At 43.0% G+C, this 15,230-nt stretch overlaps 1 protein-coding gene across 1 annotated transcript in view; it reads left to right on the forward strand.

Annotated features, from left to right (window-relative positions):
- Positions 1-15,230, forward strand: part of sptlc3 (serine palmitoyltransferase long chain base subunit 3) — a 96,782-nt gene that overhangs the window by 46,615 nt on the left and 34,937 nt on the right. Inside the window, exons 5-6 of the mRNA XM_008115103.3 lie at positions 9,514-9,638; positions 12,437-12,530. Of these exons, the coding sequence (XP_008113310.3) occupies positions 9,514-9,638; positions 12,437-12,530 (219 nt within the window). The remainder of the gene's footprint in view (positions 1-9,513; positions 9,639-12,436; positions 12,531-15,230) is intronic.

Below are 15,230 nucleotides of genomic sequence, written 5' to 3' on the forward strand. Positions count from 1 at the left end.
TACTCGAGAGGGGACGTTCCGGAGCAATCGTGTCTATTGCCCTAGTCGCCTCCTTGTTCCAGAGGGCAACCAGAGCATCGACAGGATCACCAACCGAGGCAGCGGGAAACTCCCCAAGAGCCGTCAGGAATCCATCCGGATCCATAAGCCTCCGGGGGCGGACCATTTTATTAGGTCCTCCACCCCTGCGGAGGTTGGGGGGCACAGCGAGTCTAAACCTGATCAGGTGATGGTCGGTCCATGGCAAAGGAGTGATGGTGAGCTCCTCCACACCACCACCTTCCTCCCATCCCTGGCAGAAAACCAAGTCAAGTGTGTGCCCTGCTCTGTGGGTGGGACCAGATACCAATTGGGACAGCCCCATGGTTGCCATGGTGGCCATGAAGTCCTGAGCTGCGCCAGTCAGGGTGGCCTCCGCATGGACATTGAAGTCCCCCAGCACAATAAGCCGCTGGGACTCCAACGCCAGGCCCGAGACCATCCCCGCTAGCTCAGGCAGGGAGACTGTAGTGCAGCGGGGTGGTCGGTACACTAGCAGAATCCCTAATCTGTCCCGGTCACCCACCCTCAGGTGGACACATTCAAACAAGGTTGACTGCGGGATGGGGCACCTGGTCAGGGGGATGGAATCCTTGTAGACCACTGCGACTCCGCCTCCCCTCCCTCCGGATCTTGGTTGGTGCTGCACGGAGTACCCAGGAGGACAGAGTTGGGTGAGATTAACCCCACCCGCCTCATCCAGCCAGGTCTCCGTTATGCACGCCAGGTCTGCCCGTTCATCCAGGATAAGATCCTGGATAATTGCGGTTTTTCCATTTGCAGACCTGGCGTTCAACAGCACCACCTTTAGTCCGAAGGGACCGCCAGCCCGGCTATCCAAATTTACCATATCAGGAGACCGTTTTAAATCTACAAGAAATCTCTCCCTAGGCCGAATTAATTTTGGTCTCCTTTTCCCGCATCTCCTCCTCCCCTGAATAACTTCAATGGGGGCTCCTCGGCTAGCGGACATCCCCCCTCCCTCTACATGGCCCCTCTCCCTATTCTCTAACATCTGGCTAACACTGGCTATAGCTGGAGACAAGAACACTGGCTATAGATGTAGACAAGCCACTCCTTTCTCCCCCCCCCTTTAGGAGTTACTAGAATAAAGTGCACTAAAAAGCTGGGTTTCTAAATGTGCCCTGTGGCCGCATCTGTGCCAAAAAATAGCACTGACAGGCCACGCCTACATGGAACAAACTAGGATCTTCAAATAGACAGGGACACAAGAAAGAAAAGATTTTTTGTGTTCCCTGGGTTTCATTAGTAAGTGATGATTGGATATGTGGGAATCAACCCTACAGGTTAATCTCATCTCAATGAGATGATGCTAAATTGCATTCTTTGAAATCTACCAAAATGTTACATCAAACTGCATCAATAGATTTAATTTTTAAGTAGTTCAATTTTTTTTTGCAAAGTTTTCATTTAAAAAAAATCATGTGTTGGTGAACATGAAGTAATGTTTGACTAGAATCTCTGGATTTGTGTACCTGCTAGCATACTCCTTCATGTCACAGCTTATGGTATGATGGAAGCTTGGTGTGGGAGCACATTTTTCATCAATCTACAAGTCCGTTGTAGCCCATTTTAAGTAGTTTTGAAACAAACATAATTGCTTGGAGAATTATCTATGATTATATCATATTTCAATGGATGATCAATAAAGGCTTCAGGAAGCTAATATATCATTTTGATGGTTATAGGCTTTATGTCAGATCACAAAATCATGCTGGCATCTTCAAGTTTCTAAATGAGTCACATCTGTCTCAAATTGACTGTATAGTAACTCCATTCATGGGACACACTGTACAAGAGTTGTACAGTAAGCTTTGAAAAATTACGTGCTAATGTTAGAAATTAGAGATTAACTTGTTATCACCCATAAATATTTGAATTGATTTTATTTGTTATAATTGTCATCAATGATATTAATTTCATGTATATCCCATCTCACACACACCCCAGAAAAAATGGGACTCAAAGCAGTTTACATATGAAGACAAATAGAATAAACCCCAATATAGAGAAGTGATCAACATTAAAATATAATTCAGGTAATTTAATATTCACAATATCAAAACAATTTTATATATTATGCCATTTTTCCAAAGCTGCACCATATAGAGCATACTACAGTAATACAAACAGAATGTAACTGAAGCATGTGTCATTGTGGCCATATCAGGTATCGCCAAGAATTGATGCAATCATTTTAATTAGGGAAAAGCATTCCTAGAGCCCACAGAAATCTGGGCTACCAAGTTTGAGACTGAATCCGGGAGTATCTTCAAACTGCAACTGCAACCCTGTGCAGTGCAGGCTAAGTCATTAATACATTATTTGCTTTTTGATTGGGATCATACTGTACCAGCAAAATTCACCCCAAGGACTACATGTGGCCCCTGGGGCCTTTTTATGGCCCTGAGGTTCTCCAGGGAGTCATAATACCAAAAAAAAATAAGAGTGAAGTGTAAGGGTATAGAGGACATTTCCAGTGTGTTTGGAGGCCTGTTGGGCTCCCAGAGTTTCAAAAAGTGCCCTATCCCAAGTTTTCTCCACAATGCATACTCTCACAACCTGACAGAAGACAGTGGCACACCTGAAAAGGTATGTCACTGCCACTGCCGTAGGTCATTTAGTGGGTTTCACTGGATGAGCAGGTATTTGATCCCCAGTTTCCAAAGGTCCTAGTCCAATTCTCCAAACAGTTACATACTGATTCATTTAGAAGTCTGAATACCCCTCTAAACTGTCAACCCCACTTTCATCGCACTTTTGTTAACTAGTAATTAAGGTTCAGCTCTTCCACTAAGAACAATGTTAGAAGAAGTAACATGTGATTGACAATCTGTAGCCCTTGAATAGAATGTATCCCCATACTCATTTCAAAACCCACCTCCACCACTCCTTTGCTCTTTTTCTGGCAAGAGATTTTTTCCTGGAAACATTCAAGACATCCGGGCCCGGGCTGTGATGCAGGCTGTTGAGCAACCAGCTGCAGCCAGCTGCAATGAATCACTCTGATCAGGAGGTCATGAGTTCGAGGCCAGCTCGGAGCCCCGTGTTTGTCTAGTCTTTGTTCTATGTTAAGGCATTGAATGTTTGCCTTATATGTGTAATGTGACCCGCCCTGAGTCCCCTTCGGGGTGAGAAGGGCGGAATATAAATACTGTAAATAAATAAATAAATAAATAAATAAATAAATAAATCCCTTTTAAGTCCATGCTAGCCCCTCCCTCATCATTTAATACATCCATTTTCAAAAAAAAAAGATTTTAGTCACCTTTCACCTCTTGACTTTTTTCATTTTAGGCAGTCTTTTATGCCCTCGAAGAGGGCCAAGGGCCTACTCATATTGTCTGTCCTAATGTAATATCTTTTGCACTTACCACTTTTGAACATGTAGGTTCCTGCTTCGTGCCTGTGAGGAAATCATGCATTGTTGTTAACCATAGGTGCATTTTACTCCTAATTGTGTTGCACTGAAAATGAACACAGATATTTGTTGAAACTAAACTGAGCTTTTTGTCCCCACCCAGTGTGTCTTGTCCCAACCCTCTCAGTGATAAGATCTGGTTGGTACCTCATGGGTTTACTTAACACCTCACCTACCACCTACAGAGGTTCCATTCTAATTGTGTGCAGAGCAAAAGGGCTGTTCTGCCTTGCCAGTCAGGTTTGGCTTTGCAAAACTGATTCAAGAATTGGTTCCCATTGTGGTTTAAGAGACAATTATTGCTGCATATTTGTTGGGGAATGCTCAGTTTGTTTTTTTCTGATGATAGCATGCTTTCACAACCTTGTGTTTTCACAACATCATGAAGGTAATAGTTAGCAATATCACCATCATGTTATTTTCCTTGAACAACTTGAAGTGTTAAACTAAATAACTTGTCTCAAAACAATGCAGCAGCGTTTATCATAATTTACAGTTTAATGGGATCTCTCAAAACTAAAACAGTTAGACTTACTAGAGATTCTGGTAGGGAAGATTTGACCATAAGATACTTTCTCCCTAACCACCCAGATGACATTATTCTCTGCAATACAGTTTTAATATGAGAACAGGCCGTGTAAGAACAGTTTTAATATGAGAACTGTCTTTTAGCAGTTGCATTTTAATAATACCGTAACTTTATTTGTATTCTGCCCCATCACCCCAAAGGGACTCAATTTTCTACATTGAAGTGGGCCAAATAATTTTCATTTTGTAATTTTCCCTTAGAGTACTGAATTCATAGACCAGAATCATGTAGGTGGCAGCATATTGGAAGCCACTGTGAAAGAAAATATCCTATACTTCCTTGTTCAATGCTTTTTGTGCACTGGTGAGTTTGTAATCCCCCAGGTGTAGCTCTTCCCTCCAGCCTTATGGGTCATAGAAGTGGACATAGGGGCCACCCAACTGTCCATATACATTTGGAAACCAAAAAAAACCCTGTTTCTGCCCTTCTCAGGGGGTGATGGATGGTTTTTCTCATCCCTTGGGCATGCAAGAAGAGCTGAACAGCTCTTGTGGGTACCATCCAACATTACTCAGATAAAGACTCTTGCGGCCAAGTAACATCTGAGGATGGTCAAGATGGCAGAAGTTATTAATAAGGAAGAACATAGAAGGCAGAAGAGGCTGAAGCAGCTAGTTTTTGCCTGAGATCACAGGGAAGGGCACACCCTTATCCTCTCCACCCACTGAGTGAATTGAGAACAAATGTTTGCATTTTGAACTAAGTTTGCAGTGTCTTGGGTAAACCAAGGATGAAGGGAAGAAATGGGTACAGAAGAAAGAAACTTGAACACTTGGAAAGGTGATATGGCAGAAGATTAGGATTGTCCCTGCCAAACCAGAACAATTCGATGATATGCACTAGTTCTGGACAGAGTTGTGCCTGGTGACCTGTTGCAGTCCTGTGCTAGAGCCTTGTCATTTTATGGCTTTTTCAGCATTCTTCAAATTTTGTGTCTCCTGTTGGGGAAACATTCTGAAAAGAATGACTATTTAAAATGCCTCTTTTGCCTAAAAGAGAGGGCCGTAATGCCAGACTTTCACTTCTTGGAGGCCTCCTTTGAGAGGAAGCACTTAAATCTCCCAACATTGCTAGAGCTATTCAAAATCAGCTCTCATTTATCTTATTCAGAGCAAGCAGCTTTGGTTATCTCTGAAACGCTCCCTCATGGAGACATTCTTGAATCCTAGTCAGAGCCGGCCCTAGGTATTTTTCAAGTGTAGGCAAACAGAATTCCCCCCCCCCCCAAAAAAAAAACAATCACTGAAAAATAAAAGTGTTGGATAAGCGAAAATGTTGGATAATAAGGAGGGATTAAGGAAAAGCCTATTAAACATAAAATTACATTAAGATTTTACAAATTAAGCACCAAAACATCATGTTTTACAAGAAATCAACAGAAAAAGCAGTCTCGACTGCGCCCCCGTATGTTTTGCGCCCGAAGTGACCGCTTAATTCACCTCATTGTTGGTCTGGCCCTGATCCTAGTAAGCAAAGTGTGCTGAAAGATCTACTATGAGCCTACAGTTAGGTCCCATGTGTCACCTACATAAACATAGGTGTTCCTACCGTTTCAGTCACAAGCCACCATAATCAACTCTGTTTCTTTGACCCCAGGGAAGTATTTTGAAACTTCTTCATAAGTTGCTTCAGTTCATCAACAGTGAACCCTCAAGCACCATAAGAAGAATAGGGCAATAACTGAAGCTCTTTCTTCAGATATCCCTTCACTTCGAACTGAGCAATGTTTCCTTCTTGAAGATCTTGCTGAGGTGCCAACTCCCATTGTTTTCCCATCCTGACAGTTACCCACATGGTACCATAAAGATTACTCTTCCTCCAGTTCCTTCTTCACCTGAACCACCAGCCATCAAGAAACCAATTCTAGTGAAGAAGCCTGTCTCTTATTATCAACACAGAGTTTAGTCCTTTTCATCTTCTTCTTCATCCTCTACCACATCCTCAGCTACTTAATCTCACATTTCTCTTTACCATTAGTCTCATAGCCCTTAGCCTTGCTTTACGTAATACTGCCGCAGTTAGCACAGACACATTTACTGTAATGGGCATGATAATTAGATCCAATTTTATTGACATCTTCAAGATTCAGGTTGGCATTGTCTTTGACTTCCTTCAGTAAGACTCTTCTGGTACCAAAAACCAATTTTACCAACATTTCCACTGTGCCATTTAATGTAAGCCTCCAAATGAGGCCCTAGCTGGTATGGATCGATCCTTTCACCAGGTCCTTAAGAAAAATATTAGCAATTCTTCAGGTTGTGCAATGTTTATAAGATAGCGACTGGACCTGCAAAATTTACATGCAGGAATGCTGGTTCTTCCTCATCAACCTTGCATTTACTACTGATGCGTCTCTGGGGGGTTTATGAAGTACATTCAGAGAGCTTGATGCAGGGGAAGCAACTATGCATGAACACACTTTTTCCAAATAATTTTTATTAACATTTACTACTAAATTAGGTGATGAGAGGAAAAGGGAAGGAACAGGAGAAATTTAGGGATGATAGATTATTGGTTAGTTGCATCTTTATAAATGTCTGGTATGTTGCGAGGAGAAAACAAAGGGTGAAGGTTGTTGAGGAACAAGGAGTTCTTTTACAATATTTTTGTTACAACAAGTCTTCATCTCTATTTCTTTAACACATATTACATAATATGTTGAGGATTCTAACACTTTTAATTATAAGTTCATTGGTTGTATCTTCTTCTATCTTCTCACATTGTCTTCTGGTCTTCATACAGTAGAGTTTTGGCAGGCCCAATCTCGGATAACTGAAACTGACGGATAATTAGGGGGGACTATTATCCAAGCTGGGGGCTTGACCAGGCCGCGGAGAAGGTACCTCAAGGGAGGGAGGCAGGCTCCTGAGAAAGTTCCAATGGAAGATTTCTTCTCCCCATGCCTTCCTTGCTCACCTTTGAGGAGCTCAAAGGCTCCCACCAGCTGCTTCGAGGTGGCGGACGACAGGGCGGGCTTCATGCAGAAGAGGGCGCCGAGCTGCAAGGAAGCCCAAGGGGGAGCCGCCGCCGCCGCCACCATCACTGTGCTCATGGCTGCCTCTGCTTCCCCCTCTTCTGCCTCCTCCTCCTTTGTATCTTCCAGCCGGAGGAGGAGGGAAAGAAAAGTCCTCCTCCCTCTCCCTCTCCTTCTCTCGAACTCCCTCCGCACAACAGCAGCGGCGGCGGCTTCCTCTCGGGCCTCCTTGCAGCTCGGCGCCCTCTTCTGCATGGAGCCCGCCCTGCTGTCCGTCGCCTCAGAGCAGCTGGTGAGAGCCTTTGAGCTCCTCAAAGGTGAGCAAGGAAGGCGCGGGGAGAAGAAATCTTCCATTGGAACTTCCTCCGGAGCCTGCCTCCCTCCCTCGAGGCACCTTCCCCGCGGCCTGGCCAAGCCCCCGCACCTCAGATAATACGACTCTTGGATAACCAGAACTCGGTTAATTGGAATTCTACTGTATATCCTTTTCCGGTTTCTTCAATGGAAATTAAACTGAATTTTTCATAGCAGACTATTTCACATTAAAACTTTTCTTAAAGGGAAGAGCTCCCGCAAGATGTCCTGGTGGAGGAAGGCCATGTCCATCCAAGACCACCTTGACCTTCTGCCCCTCCTCCGAGTTGAACTTCTTAAAGAATTACAAAGATAGTTCTACAATTTTCATTTAGATTGTTAATAGGCTAGTGTTTTTATCATTCTCATGCTGTCTCTCTTTCTGTATTCACATCAAATATATTTTCCATCTATAACTCTTGAGGTAAAAAGCTCTTCTAATTTAACCATAATCTCTCAATATGATAATGTTCTTATAGTCCATTTTAAGAACTTTCCCTGATAGCTCCTGAAGGCCAGATCTCTCACACTTTTCTTTCTCAAGGTTTTGTTCCCACGAGCCCACCTTGCCTTCTTTTATATCAATCTGTTTCATCCTCACTCTCTTTCTGTATTGTACATACATAAACACATTCATACCTATATATATATCAAACACACTTGAGGTGATGGCTATCCTTAAAAAAAATTAGGTTGTTAGAGAGAATGCTGTCAAACATGACTGTGGTAGTATCACATTGTGGCCTACCTGAACAAGCAAGGAGACACACTATTGCATTCACTCTAATGCTATGAAATTGGTTTATCTCACAAAAGATCTGCTGTGGAATTGGTTTATCCCACAAAATATTTGTTCATCAGTACGTCATCTTCCCAGAGAGTAGAACATTGAAAATGGAGGCAGATGCTGTCAGTCAAACTCCTGTGTCTTGCCACAATTGAAAGATGCATGAGACCACTCTCTTACAGATCTCCAAGCAATGGGGCCTGCCCACAATAGACCTGTTCACTTCTGACCTGAAGAAGCAATACAAAATATTCTGTTCTAAGATTTATGAAGAACAGAGCTCCCTGGGTGATGCATTCCTGTTCAACTGGAAAGGCCCTGTAGTATATGCCTTTCCCCCCTTTCTTATGATCATGAGGGTGATTGCCAAGATATGCCAGGATGGATTAGAGGTATTCTTATCACACCATAAAGGCCCAGAAAACCATGGGTTTGCATGTCTCCATCTTTCTAGGGAACAGAAGTTTCAACTCTACCCAGATCTTTCCACTTTTCATGAAGGGCAAGTGAAGCTTCTAGATTTACAAACACTATTAGTGATGACCCGGTATGTTTGTTCGTAGCATAATTATCTGACTTTTTGAACTCTTTAGCATAGCATTGGCAGCTTCACAGGCGTTCCCGAGAGGCTTCTGTTCTCAGCCTTCGACATTAATCTTATTACAGATTACAGACACTTAAGTCTCAATAAAATACTGCTTTTGGAAGAACACTGCTTCTCTCCTGTGTGGCATGACACTTGTCTACACCCTCTCTTCCTGTGGTTAGTACGAGGTAGTTTGATAGTCTCCCATTTGTGTAAGTCACAACGACCACGAAGAAAGACAGTTTGCATACCTGTAACAGTGGTTCTTCAAATGGTCATCTGGGAAGTCACACAACCTCACCCATCATCCTCTTCATTGTTTCCCTGTCTCCTTAGGCCCTGCTTCAGTGACAAGGAAACCATGTATTTTGTTGGGAACTGCGGTAATATGCTGTGTAGAGTGGCCAAGGTTACTGCCAAACTGCTTATTTAAGAGCTCTAGAGCAGTGGTTCTCAACCTGTGGGTCGCCATAAATCCCAGCCAGTTTACCAGCTGTTAGGATTTCTGGGAGTTGAAGGCCAAAACATCTGAGGACACACAAGTTGAGAACCACTGCTCTAGAGAGTTCGGAATGATGTACTATTCAAGTGATATTCGTGAGTTCACAGATGACCTCTTGAGGAACTACTGTTACAGATGTGCAACCTCTCCTTCTGAAGCAATACTTAGAATATGTATTTACTTACACTTTATGGGATTTACTAATAAGACATTTAAAAGCATTTTAATTGTTTTAAACAGGTAACCTTGATAAACATGTGGAGTTGGAAAAAATGGTGGCACAGTTTCTTGGTGTTGAAGCATCACTAACATTTGGCATGGGATTTGCTACAAATGCTATGAACATTCCGGCATTAGTTGGAAAGGTGAGTGGAAAGCATCAGAACCATTTTACTGTTACTGTTTATACCTTTGGGTTGATGGAATAATTCCTCAGAAAATATGACCCAGTTCAAGGTGTTATACACTCATCTTTTCCAGTGTAGGGTCACACTGCTGATCTGTTTTTTCTTTAAATCATACAAAATGCAAGGGTAGCTAACATCCATATTGTGATAGACATACATTAGGCTTACAAAAAGAGCTGTGTAACCTACAAGACTTTATCAAGTAAAAATGGTTTTAAAAGCTGGTATGGCAGAAATGGTGGGATGGGAATGAAAATCTTACAAATCATTTAGTCTGTATGTTATATTAAACAAATGTTATGGAGGAAAGCTTCAGCAGACAGACCACCTAAGCTTATCCAGTACACACTAGTAGTCCCTAAAGCTGCTGGGTATAGAAAGGGAAACATAAAGAAGTAATTCTCCTCCTCCAACCTTGAAAATTCCATACTTTCACTATCTGGTGCACACTCTCAGTTCTAGAAATCAACTTTATTTAGGCAGCTGATTACATTGAACGGTTCTTGATATGAGTGTTGAGCTGGATATCTTCCTGTTTGCTTAATTCATGGCTTATGTGTCTTTTTATGTGTCCAGTTGAAAACCTGGATGTTTGGGCTGGCCTTTGGAGAGACAGCCATTGGATGACCAGCCTCATTATAATTATATCCTGAATGTTATTAGGTTCCTTTCATTGGGATATTTTAATCTAATGATTTTATCTTATATTGCTGCTATAGTCCCCCCCCCCCACCTTTGAAGTTGACTGAATTGCATTGGTGGTTGTTTGATATTATTACTGTTGTATAAACCTTTGTTTTAACTTCTGTTTTATCATCTTCTTGTGTTTTAAACTGTGTGTATTGTTTATGTATTTGCGTTGTTACTTTTGTAACATTGTGAGCCGCCCCGAGTCCCCACAGGAAATGGTGGCGGGGTATAAATAAAGTTTTATTATTATTATTATTATTATTATTGAACATTTCTCTCAAGTTTTTTATTTATTTCGTGTCAAAAGCATTGCATAATGTAGAGTAGGTCATGGGGACTCTATGTGCCAAGTTTGGTCTTGCTCAGTCATTGGTGGGGGTCGCAGTGGTCTGTGGAAGTGAGTGAAAGTATTGCAATTCCCATCATCCATGGTCCATCGTCCTCCAATCTGCACCAGGGTATAGAGTGGGTCGTCGGTGCTCTGTGTGACAAGTTTGATCTTGATCAATCATTGGTGGGGGTCGCAGTGCTCTCAGGAAGTGAGTGAAGGTATTGCAAGTTCCATCATCCATGGTCTATCATCCTCTAAACCATGCCAGGGTATAGAGTGGGTCATGGGTGGTCTGTGTGCCAAGTTTGGTCTTGATCAGTCATTTGTGACAGTTGCAGTGGTCTCAGGAAGTGAGTGAAGGTACTGCAAGTCCCATTATCCTTGTGTCCCGAAACATCTGTCAGTACCCACAGTAGGCTATGTTGAGTCTGTGTGCCAAGTGTGGTTCAAGATCTGTCGTTGGCTGGGTTCAGTGGTCTTTGGATACAAGTGAACTACAACTCCCCAAATCAAGGCCCATTCCCACAAACCCCTTCAGTATGTTCAGTTGGTCATGGGGCTTCTCTGTGCGAAGTTTGGTCCTGGTCCATTGTCGGTGGGGGTCATGGTTTGTCTGGATGCAGGTGAACTATAACTCGCTTTTTCCCAAACTTGTCCAGTATGTTCTATTGGTTATGGGGACTCTGTGTGCCAAGTTTGGTCCTGGTCCATCATTGGTGGGGATCGATTGCAGGTAAACTATAAATCCCAGTACCTACTACACCCAAATGTCCAGGCCAATTCTCCTCAAAACCCAACAGTATTCAAATCTGGGCATGTCGGGTATGCCTTGCAAGTTTGGTCCAGACCCGTCATTGTTTGGGTTCATAGCGTTCTGGGTGTAGGTGAACTACAACTCCTCTAAATTCCCCAGTAAGAGTGACAGTGCTCTGACTTGATGCAGGGTGAACTACAACTTCAACCATGTGGAGTCAATCCCCAAACTCCTCCAGTAAATTTAGTTGCTGCGTAATTCTGCTCTGTTTGTTATGCAGACAGATTTTAAAGGGAAGGGCAGTAGGCGGGGTCATGCAAATTTCACACCAATGGAGAACCCTAGGATGCCTGCCTATGGTGGAGGAAAAAGCAAAATCTAGGATGAAATGGTCCCCAAATGAAAGCATTCCTTGGGTGGTGGGCTGTAGTGTTTTTGGAGGACATTGGCAGGAGTTGGGATACATGTTCATGGAGCTCGCTGTAACCGTAGTGTCAGTGGAAGGGTGGCTCCTCAGCACTGGGAACTATAGCCTGTTTGTGGCTGTCTGTGTGAGCAGACACCCGTGCCACATACACACATACAGGTTTTCACTTTTGTTATGGATATAGATATAGATATAGATAACCGTTAGCAATGGTCTTGATAAAGACATTTGGTATTCATCCATTTGTGGAGATAAAACACATTTAAAATGTTAAAAATGTTTAAAAGCAATGCTTTTGGGTTGGAAAGATTAGCCGTTGGAAAAATTTCTCTCAAGTGAACACTCTGCAGAATTGCAAACAAAGACTGCTTCAGTTTTAGACTCTAACTTGATTTGATTATAATTTTATGTTTATGTTGAATTATTGGTATGCTTTTTGTTTTGTTTTCAACTTTGGCATCTTAGGTTGGGGGGATTACAAATAAGATTTTAGTACTAGACTGTAGATTCATGTGTTTATTCTAATCCTTGTTATTTATCATATATTTTTACAGGGATGTCTTATTTTAAGTGACGAACTTAACCATTCTTCACTAATTCTTGGGGCAAGGCTATCAGGTGCTACAATAAGAGTTTTTAAACACAACAGTAAGTATTAATGCTGGGTATATGGGTAACAAGTATTTTGGTGAAATTAAAGTAATTTATACCCACTCAAGGGATTTTCTGTCATAATTTAAATGGAAAAACATGCCCAATTTTATTTTAAACTAGCTTGGGCACCCGGCAGTGCCCGAGTTATTAGAACAGTGGTTTTCAACCTGTGGGTCCCTCCCCAGGTATTTTGGCCGACGACGCCCAGAAATCCCAGCCAGTTTACCAGCTGTAAGGATTTCTGGGAGTTGAAGGTAAAAACACTGTATTAGAAGAAGGCATTGTTTGTTTTGGGATGTTAGGTCATACCACTGAAGTTTGGTCCAGATCCGTCATTGGCTGGGTTCCGTGCTGTCTGGATAAGGGTGAACTACAACTCCCAGATCCGAGGTAAATCACCCCCAAACTAGATGTCTATGCACAGTTGGCCATGTTGGGTCTGTGTGCCAAGTTTGGTCGAGATCTGATGTCATCTGGGTTCAGTGCTTTCTCGATGCAGGTGAACTATAACTCCCAAAATCAAGGTCCATTCCCACTACCCCCTGTAGTATGTTCAGTTGGTCATGGGGCTTCTCTGTGCCAAGTTTGATCCCAATCCATTGTCGGTGGGGGTGACAGTACCAGTGCAAGTCCCATCATCAGTGGCAAGTGTGGTCCAGATGCATTGTTGGTTGGGTGAACTGTAATCTCTGGATGTAGGTCAAGGACAAGACTTGTAAATTCATGGTGTGAATTCTCCCCTAACCTCTTGTTCAGTTGCCAATCAATTTCTATGTTCACTGTGTGCCAGGAAATGGTATGAAAGGGTTAAGGTAGAGGCGGTGGGAGGGGTCATGCAAATGAAGGAACCCTGGGATGTCAATTCTGGAGGAAAAACAGAACATGTAGGATGAAATGGACCCCGCATGAAAGCCTTTACTTGGGGGGGGGGGGGGGCAGAATGGTGTTTGTGGAGGACACTGGCAGGGTTTGGGCTGCATATTCGTGGCGCTCACTGTAACCGTAATGTCAGTGGACGGGACTGACTTGCTGACTCCTCAACACTGGGAACTATAGCCTGTTTGTGGAGGCCGGAGGCTGGCTGTGTGAGCAGACACCTGGGCCACATACACACATACGGGTTTTCACTTTTATTATGGACTAGCTTGGGGACCCGGAGGTGCCCGGGTTATTAGTAGACGGCATTGAGTTGTTTGGGGATGTGCGGAAATATCACTTAAGTTTGGTCCAGATCCGTCATCAGCTGGGTTCAGTGCTGTCTGTATAAGGGTGAACTACAACTCCCAGAGCCAAAGGACAATCACCCCAAAATCCTGCCTGTGCTCAGTTGGACATGATGAGGCAGTGTGTCAAGTTTGGTCCAGATCCGAAGTCGGCTGGGTTCAGTGCTGTCTATATAAGGGTGAACTACAACTCCCCGAGTCAAAGGGCAATCACCCCGAAACCCTGCCTGTATGCTCAGTTGGGCATTATGAGGCAGTGTGGCAAGTTTGGTCGGCTGGGGTCAGTGCTGTCTGTATAGAGGTGAACTACAACTCCCAGAGCAAGAAGTGAGTGATGCTACTTGGTCCATCCTCCCCCAATCTGCTCCAGGACGGAAAAGGTTTCATAGGGGTTCTGTGTGCCAAGTTTGGTCCAGTTCCGTCACTGCTGGGCGTCGCAGTGGCCTGTGGGAGTTGTAGCGATTGAAAGTACTACAAATCCCATCACCCATGGGCCATCGTCCCCCAAATGGCACCAGGCCGTAAAGTGCATCATGGGGGTTAAATGTGCCAAATCTGGTCCAGATCCGTCATTCCTGGCGGTCTCAGCGGCCTGTGATAGTGGCGACCAATCAGAAAGCTGGCACATTCACAGATACATACATACATACATACATACATACATACATACATACATACACTGACTTTTATTATATATATAGATATATAGATATAGAGCTTACTATGCATCACTTTTCTTTGTAATGTAACAAAACTGTTGTTCTTGTTGCTGCTGTGGTTACTGTGTGTCTTCAAGTCATTCCTGACTTAGGTCCACCTTAAAGTTTCCACATCACAGGGTTTTCGCAGCATAATTTGTTTAGAGAGAGTTTGCCATTGCCTTCCTCTGAGATTGAGAGATTATGGTGTACCTGAAGCTGCCCACAGAGTTTTCATGGCTGAGTGGGAATTCAAACTGTTGTCTCTCACATCCTAATCTTGGAGCATTTTAAAAGCAACTGGAAACACGGGATGCAAAAGTATGAATAGAGACTGTCCCTGCCAAATCAGATAGTTGGAGGATATGTTAGCTAACTCTAGCTTTGCAGCTGATCTAAAATTTACCTGCTGTTGATACAAAGATGATCTACAGCCTGTTGCAAATATTCAGCATAGTTTGTATCCATTTTATCTAGTTCATATTGCTCCATATACTTGTATTGAAGTTTCATTGAACGGTTTATAGAAAAATAATGCATTGCTCTTTTGTTCATTACCTGGATTTTATTAGACTCTTGGAAATGTTTCAACAAGTCCAGTTATTTACAAGCTTATCTTCTGACCACTGGATTGAAATGTGTGTGTTTGTGTGTGTGGTTGTTTAGTTGGCAGGATAGAATGTGATTATGCAGCCTAGGTTTAATAGCCAGCATTTGGAAGCACTTCTCAAACTTGGTACAAATAGGATAATCTTTTAGGTTTTTCAGGGAAA

Source organism: Anolis carolinensis, chromosome 1 (genome assembly GCF_035594765.1).
Source record: "Anolis carolinensis isolate JA03-04 chromosome 1, rAnoCar3.1.pri, whole genome shotgun sequence".
NCBI classification, from domain to species: domain Eukaryota; kingdom Metazoa; phylum Chordata; class Lepidosauria; order Squamata; family Dactyloidae; genus Anolis; species Anolis carolinensis.